Genomic DNA, 20,159 nt, shown 5'->3' on the forward strand with positions numbered 1-20,159 from the left:
TTAAGAATCGAACATGACCCGCCATCTGTGAACTGGAAATATGACGAAGTTCGACCAAACTGACCAAAGCTCTTGCTGTAAAAACATCAACCAACAAATGTTGACGGACAAGCGGCGGGCCGGTGCCCATACGTACGGACACAGGTCATTTTTAAGATTCACTGATTACTCATGTGAATCAAACACCGTAGTGTAAAGACTTTATCGTTAGACCCTCTATATTAATTATGTTTGCAGCCTACGCCATTCATACTCACCAGTTTGCCTCATCGGCTAAGATGTGCACTGCCCCTGTTGGGTTGTCCCTGGCGTGATCACACAGCTGTTGCATCCAGGCCTGGTACTTCACCTCGCCTTCCTGTGTCCATGTCTTCCTCTCGTTGTCCCAGAAATCCTGCGTGTTGACGAGCTGCACGCTGTCGGGTCCCTGTGCCGCGGTCATCTTAAGCTGATGGGCCACCAGGAAGGCAGAAGCTGCGCCGTCTTCAGGACGTGACTGCACGACAAAGACCTTTCCACACCCCTCCTTCAGCCACAGGACACCCTTAATTAATAGGAGAAAAGTCTTAGCTGAGCCAGGTGGACCGTAAAGTATGATGACGTCATCCTTGTTCTGGTCAGGCAAGTCTTCCACCAGTTCCAACTGACGAGGGAAGAGCGCGATGCGAGACAAGTCACGGCCATGCTCCTCCCCTACTGCCTGCACCACGTCGTGTAGAGTCCACAGCTGTAGTCGTGGTTCAGTGGACAGGTACATCTGCACCGTGGTTAGGGGTGTGACAAACCTGCAAAGGGCAGAATTCGTACAGTGGATTGTCACTTCTGTATCGTATGGGTCTTCTGCTACAAACGTTTTGGAAGAAAAAAACGGAAAAAAACACTTGCACAAACAAAATAATGAACAAAAAATAATCGAACAAACGCATGATATGTAGAGCTTTCTGGTCTGGTGACTGTTTTCTCTCAATAAACAAGACCAGTTAAGACTGACCATATAAGAGTAACCATAAAGAGTGACCAGTTAACAGTGACCAGTTATTAGTGACCATGTAACGGTTAACATTTAACAGTGACCAGTTATCAGTGACCATTTAACAGTGACCAGTTAGCAGTAACCCGTTAACAGTGACCAGTTAACTGACCAGTTAACAGCAACAAGTTAACATTGACCAGTTAACAGTAACTAGTTAACAGTGACCCGTTAACAGCAACCAGTTAACAGCGACCAGTTAACCGTTAACAGTGATCAGTTAACAGTAACCAGCTTACAGTAACCCGTTGATGCAGTGTCCATTTAATTCGGGCAAAACATTGGCACTGTGCACAAGAAGCAGCCAGGCTGTTGATTGTTGAAGCTGCTTCAAACTGTTGATTGTTGAAGCTGTTTCAAACTGTTGATTGTTGAAGCTGTTTCAAACTGTTGATTGTTGAAGCTGCTTCAAACTGTTGATTGTTGAAGCTGCTTCAAACTGTTGATTGTTGAAGCTGCTTCAAACTGTTGATTGTTGAAGCTGCTTCAAACTGTTGATTGTTGAAGCTGCTTCAAACTGTTGATTGTTGAAGCTGCTTCAAACTGTTGATTGTTGAAGCTGCTTCAAACTGTTGATTGTTGAAGCTGCTTCAAACTGTTGATTGTTGAAGCTGCTTCAAACTGTTGATTGTTGAAGCTGCTTCAAACTGTTGATTGTTGAAGCTGCTTCAAACTGTTGATTGTTGAAGCTGCTTCAAACTGTTGATTGTTGAAGCTGTTTCAAACTGTTGATTGTTGAAGCTGCTTCAAACTGTTGATTGTTGAAGCTGCTTCAAACTGTTGATTGTTGAAGCTGCTTCAAACTGTTGATTGTTGAAGCTGCTTCAAACTGTTGATTGTTGAAGCTGCTTCAAACTGTTGATTGTTGAAGCTGCTTCAAACTGTTGATTGTTGAAGCTGCTTCAAACTGTTGATTGTTGAAGCTGCTTCAAACTGTTGATTGTTGAAGCTGCTTCAAACTGTTGATTGTTGAAGCTGCTTCAAACTGTTGATTGTTGAAGCTGCTTCAAACTGTTGATTGTTGAAGCTGCTTCAAACTGTTGATTGTTGAAGCTGCTTCAAACTGTTGATTGTTGAAGCTGCTTCAAACTGTTGATTGTTGAAGCTGTTTCAAACTGTTGATTGTTGAAGCTGTTTCAAACTGTTGATTGTTGAAGCTGTTTCATACTGTTGACTGTTGAAGCTGCTTCAAACTGTTGATTGTTGAAGCTGCTTCAAACTGTTTATTGTTGAAGCTGTTTCAAACTGTTGATTGTTAACGCTGCTTCAAACTGTTGATTGTTGAAGCTGCTTCAAACTGTTGATTGTTGAAGCTGCTTCAAACTGTTGATTGTTCAAGCTGCTTCAAACTGTTGATTGTTGAAGCTGCTTCAAACTGTTGATTGTTGAATCTGCTTCAAACTGTTGATTGTTGAAGCTGCTTCAAACTGTTGATTGTTGAAGCTGCTTCAAACTGTTGATTGTTGAAGCTGCTTCCAACTGTTGATTGTTGAAGCTGTTTCACACTGAAGGATGCACTTAAAGAAAGTACACCAAAGGCGCCATTTTGAAACGTTTTCTGACAAATTGGACCTTAACAAGTTCAAGGGACATTCACTGTAATTTAGAAACACCTGCAATGATTTGCTCAAAACAGCTCCAAAACTATGAACAATAATTAAAGAGTTAAAACACTGATTTACCAAAAAAATAGATTGTGCTAATATTTTGCCTGTGATATTTTCAGAGTCCGTTGAAACAAGGGTAAAACAAATGAGAGAAATCAATCGGATAGACTTTATGATACAGAATTTGAACTATGATGACATTTAACAAGAATCATATAAGCGAGGGTTGGGTAATTGAATGGGGTATCTAACCAGTCAATTAACAATCGTAGGACCTATTTTGGAAGTGTTATTCGTCCTTGGTTCACGTTTGTTATGATGATGTGTTTCTATTTGAATTATGGTAAGGTGTCTTTGTGACATGGCTGGAAATAGCGTTATTTCATGACGTTTTCTTAGTTTAAAATTAGATCAGTTTCTCGAATGGCATCCACATATTTCCTGGTGCATTTGCTCGATTTTAACGACAAAATGACACAATGCCGAGCAGAGTCCACATAATCACATAAAACAAACACAACAAAAATGGACTTTTTTTAATTTTTGCACCGACCTGCAAAACGTACCATTACCTCCATTCTGAAATATGGCATTAAAAGTGGTAAAAGTGATCGTATTCTAAAAAAAATATGCATGATAAGTGATATGTAAGCGCTGTTTCAAAGTGTTCAAAATCTGCCATGTCCGAAAATAGATATGTATACCTTCAGAAAGTTGTTGGCAATATTACAACATATTAGCAAAGTCGATTTTTAGGGTGAATCGCTGTCGGATGTTTTTAAATGAATTTTAATCAGCGAGCGGTTAGCTGTGCCCAGCTCTCCTGTGTCAGGAGTCCAGACTTCCGTTCGACATCATATTTTATTTAGTTTCCGTAGATACCCGTCAATGCAGATTAAAACCGTTGGACTGAAGAAGTCAAACCTATATTCTAGCAAACGTATGCACACTCACACGCATGCCATACCGGGCTAAAACGCTTCGCATAACAGAAACAAACACACTGCCCGTTGGAGAATAGCACGGTCTGACAAGACTACCAAACACAGCATTTACATTTTAACATTAGAACGCTCAAACACTAATTCTACGAGCTTCCTCGCCTGTGGTTATCTATTCAACATCCAAAACGAGCTCTGTCGCTCTCGGCTTTATTTCAAATCTGTATCTCTAGAAATAGCGCATGAAATACAAAGTCCACTCAGGGTCGAAAGGTAGGACAAAAATCATGACTGGCGCCAAAAGGCCTCACAATTGGATTGCAACTCAAAACACAGTGGTTTTCAATTTGAGTAACTCAGCGCTCATCCGTGTATTTTAAGGTATCCCTGTGTGTGGTCACAACAATACAACCACCAACCTGAACTGCATAGCTCTTGGGGTGATAAGAGACAGTTTAGACAATGTTTTTAACCCGTGTCAAAGTGCGAACATAATTATCTGTGTGGTTGCATACACGACAAGACACATGCCCAACACTCAACAGTTGAGTAAAAACAAAACACACACACACACACACACACACGCGCGCGCGCGCGCGCACACACACTCTCTCTCTCACACACACACACACACACACACACACACACACACACACACACACACACACACACACACACACACACACACACACACACACACACTCACACACTCACACATACACTCAACGTGTTCACTCAACCCAAGAGTGTCGTGAACAAACTTGAACATCTTCTGTGTATGTATGTGAAAACGGAATACGGACGACGAACAACGGAATACAGATGAAGAAAAGGTCCTACTTGGTCACCAGCTGCCGGTAAACATCTTGTCCCATCATAGGGCGGTCTGCACCTTCATCTCGCTTCAGGCAGGTTGTCCACCATCTCTCCACTCTCGTCTCGTCCGCCATGTCATCCTCGCAGAGACAGAACTCGCTGAAACTGCGCCCTGGCTCCACACCCAGACGTTGTTCTAGCTCCCTTAGCTGTACAGACATCACAAAGTAACGCTAGTGTCACCAAGTTGTTCTAGCTCCCTTAGCTGTACAGACATCACACAGTAACGTTAGTGTCACCAAGTTGTTCTAGCTCCCTTAGCTGTCCAAACATCACACTGTAACGTTAGTGTCACCAAGTTGTTCTGGCTTCCTTAGATGTACAGACATCACACAGTAACGTTAGGTGGGTGTGTGTGTTTGTGTGTGTGTGTGTGTATGTGTGTGTGTGTGTATGCGTGCGTGTGTGTGTGTGTGTGTGTATGCGTACGTGTATGTATGTGTGTGTGTGTGCGTGTATGCGTATGCGTGCGCGTGTGTGTGTGTGTGCGTGTGTGTGTGTCTTACATCACTTATCTCGACTAGTTGGCCCTGAAGACAGTCTCTACTGACGTTAGGCAGGAGAACAGCTCGGTGAATCGCGGGCTTTGGCGTAACGGCATTCACGACGTAATCTTCAACAATTTTCTTTGCTTTCTCCAGGTAGTCAACAGCCTTCCTGATGTCCCCTTGAAGGGTCTCGGGGTTTTCTTCTGTTTTTGGTATTGTTGCCGCCATCAATATGCCCTGCTGGCGATGGATTACCAGCAGGTCAACAAATTCCTCCCTCAAGTCTAGGGCCTCTCTGTCACTGCTGTTGGTGCTCATTGCCGCTGCCCCAGTGTAGAGGCTTGTAGAGTTGGCACCGTAGAGACTGCACTTGGCTTGGGACATAATTACCATTAATTCTCTCTGCTTGGCTGCTTCCTTCTTTATGTGACTCAAACAGTAGTGGATCTTTTTGAGAATTCTGTCTATCTTCACAGTCTTGTTGGCGCTTTTATCCTGCCCCTGTTCTCGTTCCTCTTGAGTTTTCAGAACGTTGATGGAATGGCCTCCTGCAAGGTTTACCTTTCGGACGTGCACGGTGTCGAAGTGGACGGGGGGGATGATGTAGGGTTGGGTGTCCAGGCAAGGAAACCAGGCGTTAAGAAACTCGGTCTGAAACAAATTAAACGTGCCTTAGACCAATAAGGATCTTATAATCAAAGGTTCGGAATATAGACAAGTTTGCAACAACAGAAAGTAAGAGTTAAGCAGAATAAATCTTCTGGCAACTGAGAGAATATCAAACACTGACATTACCACTCGAATGCCATCCTCATATATCTTTCGTATGCTGAACACTTTTTACATTTAGTCAAGTTTTGACTAAATGTTTTAACATAGACGGGGAAACGAGACGAGGGTGGTATGATGTATGTGTGTGTGTGTGTGTGTGTGTGTGTGTGTGTGTGTGTGTGTGTGTGTGTGTGTGTGTGTGTGTGTGTGTGTGTATGTGTGTATGTGTGAGTGTGTGTGCGTGCGTGCATGCGTGCTTGTGTGTGTGTGTGTGTGTGTGTAATTCTGGGATTGCATTTCAGCTCGGAAGTTTAAAACGTAGTTACTAGTTTGCTCATTAAGGTTGTCATTAAAATCAAATGTCCACTACCATAAATATATCAAAATGATTGAATTGTATTCCTCATATTCTCCTGAATTAAAACAGAAATGCATGGATATGTCATTTTTACTCTAAAAGTTTGCTCAGAATTAAAGAAAATAGGTTAAGTAAGTACTACGTTCGCGGGAAAGAGCGTGAACCGTCTTAGTCTTCGGGTATGGTTAGTCGAGACTATTGATGTAGTCTCGGCGATGTTTGTTTTTTGGTGTTGATCTTTCTGTTTGATGCCAACAGATTGAATTACAAAAAAATATACATATATCTTGATAACACTTGTACATTTTTCAGAGCGCATTATTATTATGTATCGATATTAGAGAACCTAAGTCATAAGTAGTAGCCTTAGACGGAGACGTAACCTACTTTCAGCCACCAGGTGGTATTGCACAATACAGCGCTACGGCCTCCAAACTATAATGGTCGCGCTTGCGGACTGATTTATGTTTGTTTGTTTGCTTAACGCCCAGCCGAACACGAAGGGCCATGTCAGGGCGGTGCTGCTTTGACATATAACGTGCGCCACACACAAGACAGAAGTCGCAGCACAGGCTTCATGTCTCACCCAGTCACATTATTCTGACACCGGACCAACCAGTCCTAGCACTAACCCCATAATGCCAGACGCTAGGCGGAGCAGCCACTAGATTGCCAATTTTAAAGTCTTAGGTATGACCCGGCCGTGGTTCGAACCCACGACCTCCCGATCACGGGGCGGATGCCTTACCCCTAGGCCAACCGTGCCGGTACAGTGCGGACTGATCAAGCAGTAGCAGTTAAGTCATATTGAGAAGACTGTCGCTGGGCTGCCTACTGGATTTGCCGGGATTGGCATACCCTTGACTTGTACTCCACTCCAAACAAAAAATATTACTTTGTAGTAACATGTCCATGCATCTCGGATTTATGGCACAAGCTCGCAAATCGATTCCTGATCGTATAACTTGTACAATGTCGAAAACGTTACATTTTGTTGCTGCTACTAACAGAATAGATCTAGCAAGAAAATTTCATCTGAGGAGGCATGCATTCAAAAATCATTGCAAAAATAGTTTCAACATTCGAATTTGCAGCCAGGTGTAATGAGATGCACGCACAAAATAAACAAGAACATGCCTGTGCGACTAACATGAAAAAATATTTTGATTGGAAAGAAATATTTAGTTTACCACATCGCAGTCCGTACAATCGTTGGTTTTAGCGGCCGGTGGTAACGCTTTCCGGTGGTTCGGAACGTAACCTCTGACCCGGAAGTATCGCGCAATGTCACACGCATTCCTTCTTTGCCACTACTAAAGCAAACGTGTGCAAGATTGTATGTTACACGCTTTGATGCCGAAATCAATTATTTTGATTATGCATTTATTTCTGAACATTTTTACCTTTACATACATTCAGTCACTACCTTAAACACTTATGTTTTCAGTATTCATTTCAAGTGATCACGAAAGTAGAAAAATGGGTATCAAAGCGTTGTTACATTTTGTTGTGCATTCTGAATAGTGTGCCAACAGGCCTTGGTCAGTCAATCACGTTTTATCTGTGTACTAAGTGTTTGACGGTAAAAGAATAACACCAACCCCGTTCTCCTGTATATAACTGAAAGCCACATTTTCTTCTTCATTCAATTTCTGTTTTCAAAAGCTTTGTCAACTTTCCACTTACACGACACGGTCCCTTTACCAAGCTTCAATGAAGAACCCTGAATACGAAAGGTCAAAACAAAACAATAGGTACTACTTTCACTATCGTCGTCTGCAACGAAAACCGAAAATGGTGAAACGCTTTGCTACGTACACAGAGGACGAAATTGCAAAGAAAAGATCGAACCTTACACCTGTGACTAGGAAAAGTTGCATAGACAGTTCCGTGCGGATCTTACCACGTATCAACGTACATCCGATGCTCAGAACCTACAGATGGGTGACGCTTTGGCGATTGAGGCTTCGTCTTCAGCTCTAACACGCACGCAGACAGTCAGGCAGGTCTAATCTGCACCAGCGGTGATGGAAGGTTTGGATTTAGAAACACTCGAATGTTACTTCGACAAGATAAACAAACCGAAAGACGAAAGTGTGCCCCAAATTCGGAAAATATTCTTTCAAAACTGCACTGTAAACAACATCAACATTACTGTGAGAAAAAGAACAATCCAAACACAACCAGTTCCCCTGTGGAACATTTCGGGTGGACTTTCCCACGACCTGACCTACAAAAATTCTCCGTGTTCGTTCGCGCTTTGCATTCAATCTGTGTTAGTGCGCGCGTGTGTTTGTGTGTTTAGCTTTCGTTGGTTTGTGCTGTTTGGTTCAAAAAAAGTTTATTTTTTTCATTGAAAGATTCAGAAACGTTGGTTGATACTTTGTTAAATGCATTCAACCAGAAAAAGACACGAAACGAATTGGATCTATCTTCTGCGCGCATGCGTGTGTAGGGTATGTGTGAAAAGGCAATTGTGTTTTCAGTCTGGTTTTGTGCCTGTTATTTCGTCCCCCAAAACTCATTTATATCTTTCTATGCCTATGCTGTGAGACATAATCGCCATTACGAGCTAGTCGTGTGACAGAGAGTTTTCTTGCACACTCGACTGCTGCTGTTTCACTCCGGCTAAAGCCGTCGTGAAACATCTACAGTCTCGTGTGCAAGAAAACTCTCTGTCACACGACTAGCTCGTAATAGCGGGTACTCACAAACCGCGGACGTCACACGGCTAAATAGGTTAAGTTAACCGACTGATCCCCCCTTACGGAGACAGACTTAACAATGCTATTGTTTTAAACAGATTGTTTATGTGTCTGGTTGACAGCGGTTATAAAGCCATTGTCAGAGAACTGTGAAACAAGTGGCAGTGATACACTTGAGTAAATAGGGGAACACAGGTTGAATGTAAGAACATCCGAAGCACGTGTTCACTGCAATAAAGCGAATTAGTTCAGTTAGATGTTTTACATTTAAAGTAGTCACATTGGGTACATCACGAAGCGTCCCGGTACCGAAGCGTCCCGGTGCCGAAGCGTCCCGGTGCCGAAGCGTCCCGGTACCGAAGCGTCCCACTATAACGCGTCACAGGGGTGCCGGGACGCTTTGGTACCGGAACGCTTCGGGACGCTCCCGCCGCGCAGTAGGGCACGAAGCGTCCCGGTACCGAAGCGTCCCGGTGCCGAAGCGTCCCGGTACCGAAGCGTCCCGGTTCCAGTCACTACGCACATCCTCGGCTCGCATGCCAATGTATTTATAAAGCAAAGGGAATGCCTGTAATTCACACAGAGCAATCACTTGGTCTTAAACGTGCACAAGACAAACACTTTCATACTGGGGGAGCGAGCCAGTCTGAAGAGTACTCGGGTCCAGCGCGAGCGTTCTTTATTACCCAAATGAAAACAAACCCAAATTAACCCAAATGATACAATTTAAAAGTCGGAGGCAGAACTGAAAAGACTTTTTCAGACGCTCACGCTTAATGAAGCCAGAAAGCGTGTGTGAGTCTTGTGAACGGAAGCCTACGGACTTTTCCCCCGTACTTGTCCACACGGGTACAGTATTTCCAAATTGGTGTGTTGTGAGTACAGATCTAAAGTAAAGTTGGGGAAAAGTTGGACAAAAAGTGATTTTATTTTACCGAAAGCAAATCAAGGTCTGTGCAAAATTAAAACAAGTCGCGTAAGGCGAAAATACAATATTTAGTCAAGTAGCTGTCGAACTCACAGAACACGTGGAATTGACAAGAAGAGCGGGGTATTCGTTGCGCTGAGAAGGATAGCACGCTTTTCTGTACCTCTCTTTGTTTTAACTTTCTGAGCGTGTTTTTAATCCAAACATATCATATCTATATATTTTTGGAATCAGGAACCGACAAGGAATAAGATGAAAGTGTTTTTAAATTGATTTCGAAAAAAAAAAATTTGATAATAATTTTTATATATTTAATTTTCAGAGCTTGTTTTTAATCCGAATATAACATATTTATATGTTTTTGGAATCAGCAAATGATGGAGAATAAGATAAACGTAAATTTGGATCGTTTTATAAATTTTTAATTTTTTTTACAATTTTCAGATTTTTAATGACCAAAGTCATTAATTAATTTTTAAGCCACCAAGCTGAAATGCAATACCGAACCCCGGGCTTCGTTGAAGAGTACTTGACCAAAATTTCAACCAATTTGGTTGAAAAATGAGGGCGTGACAGTGCCGCCTCAACTTTCACGAAAAGCCGGATATGACGTCATCAAAGACATTTATCAAAAAAATGGAAAAAAGTTCGGGGATTTCATACCCAGGAACTCTCATGTCAAATTTCATAAAGATCGGTCCAGTAGTTTAGTCTGAATCGCTCTACACACACACACACACACACGCACGCACGCACGCACACACATACGCACATACACCACGACCCTCGTTTCGATTCCCCCTCGATGTTAAAATATTTAGTCAAAACTTGACTAAATATAAAAATCAGTGAAGTCAAGGTCAAATCAAGGTCAAGATTAAATTTAAAACAAATAAATATGGTTAGTCAAGTCAAGGTCAAAAAAAGGTCAACAAGGGCGGATCTGGGGGGGTTACACGGGTTACGTAATCCCCCCACCCCCCCAAAAAAGAGGTAATTTATTGGCTCAGGATGCACCAGCTCTATTTTGTTTCTTTGGATAAAAAAATTTCCGGGGGGGGGGGGGGCATGCCCCGGACCCCCCTAGAGGCTTAGGCGCCTTCGGCGCCATCAACTTGTATCTTCGCAGTCATTTTGTAACCCCCCCCCCCCCTCCAAAGTGAATTGATCCGCCCTTGGTCAAGGTTTAAAAAAAAAAAAGTCTAAGTCCTGTGACGCGTTATAGTGGGACGCTTCGGTACCGGGACGCTTTGGTACCGGGACGCTTTGGTACCGGGACGCTTCGGTACCGGGACGCTTTGGTACCGGGACGCTTCGGTACCGGGACGCTTTGGTACCGGGACGCTTCGGGGTGTCCCCGTCACATTGGCAGGCTTCAGGCTTATAGTATCTGCATGGCCCTCTTTATTTAGCGTGTTCTGGAACCTCCCCGACTGACAGGCAGGATTTTGAATTTCAAAACCGGTAGGTTTGAATTTGTTTCACCATTTCCATACTTGCGCCTTGTGCCCTGTCAATTGTTTTGTGCTCTTGCGTTGGAACTTCCTCAAATATCATGTTAAAGAGCCATGCAGTGCTTCCTGGCATAAGTTTTAATTTGTCTTCTCGAAGTGACGAGCTTAATTATTCTACCAAAACAGCCAGAAGACCTACTGAAGAAGGCAAAGCGTGGCTCCTTTTTATACCACGAGTTGCCTCTTTAACACCGCAGGCATATTGTGGCATGCATAAGACTGTACTGTTTCCACACGAGTGTTAAGCTGCCACTGGGAAGTGATTTGCTCATGAGGCCTGTGAGTCTGGAATAGCAAGACAGAGTTGTGCACAGACAAGACAAAGACAACAGAAAAGACAAAACTATGCGTGCATGCAGAAACAAAAAGGCTTAAAGAAGAATGCAATGCTTTAAAAGTACAGACTGTGATGTAATGCAAACAAACTGTGGCGTCCTTTATTTTTGATTGGACACCTCCCCACAAGTATGGCTATTATGGTTATCAATGTTATTCTTGGTCAGACTCTGGACAAGCATGAGCCCCTTGTCCAGCATAGGGTTCAGCAGCTTAAGGCCACACCTTGGTACGCCGCCGTTGCCTCTCAGTTCCAGGAGTTGAAGCGAGAACGTCGTCACGCTGAGCTGCGGTGGTTGTCGTCCGAACTGACCAAACACAAAGATCTGTATGAAACTGCTAAACGTAAAGTGAACTATTTGGTTCATGGTGCGAAGACAGCTTTCTAACAGTGCCAGGATTACTGCAAGTGTTTCTTGCAAAGAATTGTCTCAAAATGTCAACACTCTTTTAGGCAAGTCGCAAAATGTAAAAGTTCCAACTGTTCTCATAGCAGACCAACTTGCTGATGCTTTTTCGGATTTCTTTCGTGAGAAGGTTGTACAAATTCGCAACAGCTTCAACAATTCTGTTGATCAAAGTCAGTTAGCCCAGCATGAGGCACAATATTCTGGTCCGTAGTTTTCGAGTTTCAGTCCAGTGTCAGTGGAGTCTGTCCGCAAGCTGGTTTCAGCCACCCAACCCAAAACATGTGAACTCCATGCCTACCAAACTGATGTATGACAACCTAGATGTCCTTCTCCCCATCATTACCAATCTGTTAAATGAATCACTTTCCTCGGGTTCAGTTCCACCAGCTTGGAAAACAGCTGTTGTAAAACCCTTTTGAAGAAGCCGTCCCCTCCATCAAAATGACCTCAACAATTATAGACCCGTTTTAAACTTGCCATTCTGGTCCAAAATCATGGAAAAAGTTGTCCTACATCAGCTCAATGCACAACTTGAAGCAAACAGCCTTTGAACGTACACCAGTCCGCCTATCGTGCGAACCACTCAACAGAAACTGCTTTGTTGCGCATTGTAAATGACCTACTCACTGCTGTTGATCACAACTAAGTCTCCGCTCTTCTTCTGTTAGATCTCTCTGTTGCGTTTGATACGATTGACCACAACCTTCTACTCTCTTGTCTGGAACAATATTTCGGCGCCAATAGCACAGCTCTGTCCTGGTTCCGTTCCTATCTGTCAGACAGAAGTCGGTTTGTTCTTGTGGCACATCGTTCTAGCACAACACCTCTGTTCTATGGAGTACCACAGGGCTCAGTTTTAGGTCCGGTACTGTTTGTCTTGTACACAACACAGCTATCTACCATCATCAACCACCATGCAGTCAGTCACGAAATGTTCGCTAAATCGCAGACGATACACAGCTTCATCCACGCCTGTTTCAGCCCAAGCGCTTAGTTTCCCCGAAGCTTTTCCTGCTGCCAGCGTGGGCTGAGGTTGCTGATAACCTCAGCGCCAGCGCAGCCCGGAGTTCTAAAAATATCACAGCTGGGAGAGCGAGATAAGCCGTTCTGTGACACAGGCATATCACTCCTAGGAAAACGTGTAGTTTTTGTTTTTTGCCTTTGCTTATCGTCTCGTGCGTGTGGCAATTGCAAAACGGACACCAGCTGAGAGAAGACATTCTGACCTACACATCGATACAAAACACGATATGAATAGTTTTCATTAAATGGAATTTCTAGACAATGCATGGCCAAGATAAGATACCTCGAGGGAGAAATTTACACCATACAGTTAGAATAAAGGATAGGCTTGCTTCACCAGTTAGTTCTGCGAATTTTATTTACTGTGTTGTTCATCGAGTGTAGAAGTTAACTGTTCAAAACAATATTTGAGAGGATTGAAAAACAGACGGACAGACATAACAATGGCAGACATACAGACAGACATACACATTGACAAATAGACTGACGAACAGACAGACGCACTGACAAACAGGTAGACAGACAGACTAACAGGCAGACAGACAGTCGGTACAGACAGACATACAAATAACAAGTCGCGTAAGGCGAAAATACAACATTTAGTCAAGTAGCTGTCGAACTCACAGAATGAAACTGAACGCAATGCAACGCAGCAAGACCGTATACTCGTAGCATCGTCAGTCCACCGCTCATGGCAAAGGCAGTGAAATTGACAAGAAGAGCGGGGTAGTAGTTGCGCTGAGAAGGATAGCACGTTTTTCTGTACCTCTCTTCGTTTTAACTTTCTGAGCGTGTTTTTAATCCAAACATATCATATCTATATGTTTTTGAAATCAGGAACCGACAAGGAATAAGATGAAAGTGTTTTTAAATTGACTTCGAAAATTTAATTTTGATCATAATTTTTATATTTTTAATTTTCAGAGCTTGTTTTTAATCCAAATATAACATATGTATATGTTTTTGGAATCAGAAAATGATGGAAAATACGATGAACGTATATTTAGATCGTTTTATGAAAAAAAATATTTTTTTTGCAATTTTCAGATTCTTAATGACCAAAGTCATTTATTAATTGTTAAGCCACCAAGCTGAAATGCAATACCGAAGTCCGGGCTTCGTCGGAGATTACTTGACCAAAATTTCAACCAATTTGGTTGAAAAATGAGAGCGTGACAGTGCCGCCTCAACTTTCACGAAAAGCCGGATATGACGTCATCAAAGACATTTATCAAAAAAATGAAAAAAACGTCTGAGGATATCATACCCAGGAACTCTCATGTCAAATTTCATAAAGATCGGTCCAGTAGTTTAGTCTGAATCGCTCTGCACACACACACACACACAGACACACAGACACACACACACACACACACACACACACACACGCACATACACCACGACCCTCGTCTCGATTCCCCCCTCTACGTTAAAACATTTAGTCAAAACTTGACTAAATGTAAAAAGCTAGACATACAAACAGGCATATTGTCAGACAAACAGAAAGACAGACAGACAAACGAACAGATTGACAAACAGGCAGACAGACAGACACACAGGAAGAGACGGACAGACTGACAAACATGCAGACAGTCAGACAGACAGACAGACGGGTGGACAGACTGACAAACAGGCAGAGGACAGTCAGACAGACAGACGGGCACACTGACAAACAGGCAGACAGACTGAAGAACAGACAGACAGACAGACGGGCGGACGGGCGGACAGATCGACAAACGGACAGACACACACACGGACATACAGAAGGACGGACAGACAAACGGAAAGACAGACAGACGGAAAAACAGACAGACAGACGGAAAAACAGACAGACAGACGGAAAAACAGACAGACAGACAGACAGACAAGCAAAATTATAGACAGACAGACAACACTGAGTGGGCTTTGCCAGTGTCGGTGGAGTACCGTTATACCTTCCTTTTCTCGGCGAATAGTGTGTCAATGACCTGTTTTTGAGGGCTGCTACTACCACCCCCCATCAGAGTGACTAAATCCAGTTCGGGTGAGAACCAAAAGGTCGAGGGTCAAAAGGTCGAGGCACAAAAGGTCGAGGACATTTGGTCAAGAGTCAAAAGGTCGAGTGCGACAAAAGGTCGAGGGTAACAAAAGGTCAACAACAAAACGTCTACAAAGGTCGACGATTAAAAAAAAGGTCGAGGATAAAAAATTTCGAATTCATTTTCTGTGTCCATTCCTGAAGAAAATTATTTATTATGTGTTATTGGGAAGAACATTAAATTCTCAAGTCGATTACAGTATAGCGTTCGTGGGATACCTCCAGCTTCGCTGGGATAACGTATACTATCCAGGAGAAGGGTAGCTGAAATGATGTGTTATACCTTGCCATCATAACCAAATCTAATTTTAATGTGAATGTATTCATATAGATGTGTTTTGGTATATGTACACCTGTATTGATGTGTCGTGCCGAATTCGCGGTATCGGCAACTTTTTTGCCCATTTCGTTTAATCGCGCAAGAGTATCGATCCGCTTCAAAAAGTGTATTTAGAAAGCAGGAACATAATTATGCCCTTTAGAGAGTTTTGCAGTGCAACTTTTCAGTGTGGACAACGTTTTTTGAAGGTTCTTCCTAACTGCTGGTTACAGAAAGGGGGAATCAGAGGTCAAACATGAAACAGCCTAAAGCGTATCCAAACTGTTTGTGTATGCTCCAGATACAAGCTATGGGCAAAGCATGGTGGCGTTCAACGTGACCAGGGTGGGGAGCATAACGCATGTTTCGGTGTGACCAAACAATCTACGTTGTGCAATACTTAGCACCAAGAACGGATTATGTCGCAGACACACATTGAATCATGATCATTAGGAGTAATCAAGCAGAATGTCATGAAGGTCCAACAACCTGGTGGTAGTGGAGACAGCTTAAACAATATTATGACACCGAAACATGCGTAACACTGAAAAACAACTTTTGACTGCCAGATCACCATTACATCACCAACAATACTGCAAGAAGGGTTGGAGATGACACTGGGGAAACGCACATTTCTTCTTCCTCTTGTGCAACATGCTGTTTGAAAAACGTGCTTAGTTACTTATTCCAGTACATCAACACGGCACATGCCAATATCGCGGCGACGAGAATTTTTCTTCGGTGACAGAATTTGTTTGCAGATAAAACTTTCAGCATTACGCACATTGAACGAGTGACACGGAATTGTTTTTGAGGTTTGGATGAATTTTAGGTCGTAACATGGTTGCTTTGGTTTTTAGAGCTCACTATCTACAGTACTCTGCTACAGCACACTACAACACTACACCACACTACAACACACTGCAACACTACAACACACTGCAACACAACACACTATAATACTACAGTAGCCGTATCTGGCAGAGTGGATTTGAGTGAAAACAAATTATGCGTCATGTTTCCGGTCAGTTGTTATATTAACAGTTTGTAAAACACACAGACACACACACACACACACACACACACACACACACACGCACACACACTTGGAACTCACTACTGCCGCTTTCGCAACATGGGCAACTTGCCTATTACGCGTAATCGATTGCCGTTTCCGCGTATTCGGCTGCCGATTTCGCATAAATTAGCAGGTTTAAGAGGCATGTACGCATTTACGGCAAAATGCTGCCTATGGGCAACGTTTTGCCAATTACGCAAAATGGGCAAAAATGTTGCCGATTCCGCAAATTCAATTGGGCAATGCCGTGAATTCAGGATGACATAATGCATTCAAGTATGTACGTATTTATAGTAATGTATTTGTTGGAATGTATGTTTATGGTGTGTGTGTGTGTGTGTGTGTGTGTGTGTGTGTGTGTGTATGTGTGTGTGTGTGTGTGTATGTGTGTGTGTGTGTGTGTGTGTGTGTGTGTGTGTGTGTGTGTGTGTGCTCTTATCAAGCAAATAGTTTAAAGATACGTTGTTATTTTAAATACAAACGTGCCTGCAGTGTAACGGCTTCACTTTATCCGTTTAGACTATGGCAAAGTACTTGTGGAATACGAGGTAAAATATATAAGCTACTCACAAAAAGTTAAGGATCACTTGCACACAAATTCATAACTTTTCAATTTAGAAAGCCAATGCGTTGGTATTTGGCAAACGTTTAATTCAATGCTTTAGTGATAACGATGCAACATTTCCTTCAATGTTGAGCAATCGTTTGGTCTGTACATTTTATCAAAGTGTGTACGTATCGAAATTTAATTTCACAAAGTCGTTGAAATCACAAGACATGGCATTTCAGATGCTCCCAAAAGTTCAGTAATATAATGCGTGTAACCGCCCTGGCTGTTCTGGCACTCGACGCAGCGAGTCCTCGATCATAGAGTTGACCAGGGTGGTGAAGATCCTCTGTGGAAGCGCCTGCCACTCAGCCTGCAGCGTCTGGTAGAGGGGGTGGACATCCCTGGGAGGGGGGTGGTTGCTCCTCACTTTGCGATCCAACTCATCCCAGACGTTCTCAATCGCGTTGAGATCGGGACTGCATGCTGGCCACTCCATTCTGTTGACTCCAGACTGCTGCAGGACGTCGTTGACCACCCTTGCCCTGTGGGTGAGAGCGTTGTCATCCTGGTAGACAGCCTGCGGTCCCATCTGCTGCAGTGTAGGCACAGCCAGCGGTCGAAGGATCGCATCCCCGGCGGTATCGGAGGCCAGTCACGTTACCCAGTACATGAAACAAGGGTGTTCTGTGGTGAAGGCTGAAGGCCCCCTAGACCATTACAGAACCTCCACCAAAGGCCACCTTTTCTTGGACAGTGGCGCCAATGTAGCGTTCCCCTTGGCGCCTCCAGACCCTCAGTCGGTCGTCGTTGTGGTTCAGGGTGAAGCGTGATTTATCACTGAACAGGACCTGGGACCATTGCTGACGTGTCCACCTCACGTGACGTCTGCAGAAGGCGCGGCGTGCTGCCCTATGGGCTGGAGTTAAGCGTGGCCGTACAGCTGGGTGACGAGAACGGAGGTTAAACCCATGAAGGCGATTCCGTATGGTCTGCTGGCTGATGTTGGTGTTAGTAGCCACCCTCAGCTGCCTTTGAATAATGCTGGAAGAGGCTGTTCTTGTTTGCAAGGCTAGTCGTTCAATAAGACAATCTTTACGTGGAGTTGTCTTCTTTGGTCGCCCAGGTCTGCGTCTTTCCTGAACCTTCCCAGTGGCTGTGTAACGTTGAATCAGTCTGACAATGACCGAGATGGACACGTGAAATCGCCTGGCCACTTCTTGCTTGGGGACACCATCTTGGAACTATGCAACAGCTCGTCCCCTCTCAAACTCGTTCAATTTTCGTCGTGGAGGCATTGTCAGATAATGCCTAATACTGGTGGTATGTCTTCTCAAAAAGCCAAGCAAGTGACAGCATCTCACACATAAACAGCAGTGCTTGCACGTGCATAATGGTTTTTCCATGTGGCTTGTGTAATGCATTCGGGCTGAACGGTCCAAAACAAGGTCTTTTTTCGCAAGTTTCCGCTTTTTATTTTTGCTACCAAGCTCAGTAGTAGAGAATCCCGTGCAATTTTCCCACTAACACAACATCGCCCACTTACAGCTGAACAAGAATTCATAACAATTTGGTTTGACTGAGAAATAAATAACAGTAGCGAACTGATTTTATTGAGCACCTGTTTTCTCATAGTGATCCTTAACCTTTTGTGAGTAGTGTATTTATAATTTTTAGGATATGAATGTTGTGCCAATCTATATACACTTTATCGTCTTTTTCTGATTAAACTCTGCTAATATGAATGTGTGTGTGTGTGTGTGTGTGTGTGTGTGTGTGTGTGTGTGTGCGTGTGTGGGAATGTGTGTACAGGTGCGTGTGTGTGTGTGCTTGCGTGTGTGCTTGCGTGTGTGTGTGTGTAATGGGAAAGTGAGAGCGACATGGACTTTTTCAGTGGCATCACTTCGCTGTGGGTGTGTCAGGTTTGTGCGCTTGCCTGAAAGGTTAATCAGACTTCAGCGTTCTTGTTTTCTTATTCCTCTGACCATGATGACATATAAGACAAATAAGCTATATGAATTTACCTCGTTGTCGGGCGCTGATCCCTGACAGCTCGCTGGTATGCTGCTGGTCTGTGTTGTGTCATGCGTGATGGGGCGTGTTGTTTTTCTCTCGGCGTCAGACGTGGCTTGGCTTTTTGCAAGTACTTGGACTTGTTTCTTTGAAAGGTACGGGTCTACTTTCTGTCCCTGTAGATCGAGTGACACAAGAACCTAACCAGTTACATTTCATGACATATTGTTGACATGTTTTTTTTATTGTCTGCGGAGAGACTATCTTGCCTGACACCAGTTACGCGTTGTTTACACGTTGCAATTATTCAGAGCAAAAACGTTTGGGGTGACGTGATCATTCCGTACATCATTACGTATAGCGAACACATTCGACTCTGACTTGAAAGCCCTTTAGTATCAATCTCGTAAAAATAGGGTAAGTTTTGATTCGTTTGACCACGCACTAGATGCAAATATGATACTGTGAAAGTTGAGATGTTTTCTTGCATATCACCAGAGAGAGAGAGAGAGAGAGAGATATATCAAATCAAATCAAATCAAATTTTATTTTACGAGGGTTGTGGCAAAAGCAATACAAACGAGCTTCTTTTCAGAGAGGGACTACTCTAATATTATATACATATGTATATATATACACACGTTAAACATTTACAAAAGTTAAACATTGCAGTAAAAGGCAGAAAAGCTTTACTTGAATTCTTGCGTAATTATCAAAATTGTGAATGTACAAAGAGAATTGAATTGAATTGAACTTTATTTAACAAGAATTAGGAGTTAAGGCTACGCCTTTACTACAATCTGTTCTTGGGACACATAGATACACAATGATAAAAAAATATTTAAAAAAAAGAAAAAAAAAGTTAAAAACAAAAGGAGGTCGTAAAACCTAAACTCGTGATGATAAAGATGACGATGACGATGACGATGATGACGATGACGATGACGACGACGACGACGATGACGATGACGATGACGATGACGATGACGACGACGACGATGATGATGATGATGAAGAAGAAGAAGAAGATAGAGAGAGAGAGAGAGAGAGAGAGAGAGAGAGAGAGAGAGAGAGAGAGAGAGAGAGAGAGAGAGAAAGATCAAATCAAATCAAATCAATTCAAATCAAATCAAATTTG

The 20,159-nt window shown here is 43.1% G+C and overlaps 1 protein-coding gene across 1 annotated transcript in view; it reads right to left on the bottom strand.

Moving 5' to 3' along the window:
• Positions 1 to 253: 253 nt before the first annotated feature.
• LOC138949994 (uncharacterized) overlaps positions 254 to 20,159 on the bottom strand; it is a 23,520-nt gene continuing 3,614 nt past the window's right edge. The window contains exons 3-6 of the mRNA XM_070321773.1: positions 19,033 to 19,197; positions 4,961 to 5,593; positions 4,419 to 4,603; positions 254 to 785 (exon numbers count right to left, since the gene is read on the bottom strand). Of these exons, the coding sequence (XP_070177874.1) occupies positions 254 to 785; positions 4,419 to 4,603; positions 4,961 to 5,593; positions 19,033 to 19,197 (1,515 nt within the window). The remainder of the gene's footprint in view (positions 786 to 4,418; positions 4,604 to 4,960; positions 5,594 to 19,032; positions 19,198 to 20,159) is intronic.

The sequence above is a fragment of the Littorina saxatilis genome, linkage group LG16 (assembly GCF_037325665.1).
Source record: "Littorina saxatilis isolate snail1 linkage group LG16, US_GU_Lsax_2.0, whole genome shotgun sequence".
Taxonomy (NCBI): Eukaryota; Metazoa; Mollusca; class Gastropoda; order Littorinimorpha; family Littorinidae; genus Littorina; species Littorina saxatilis.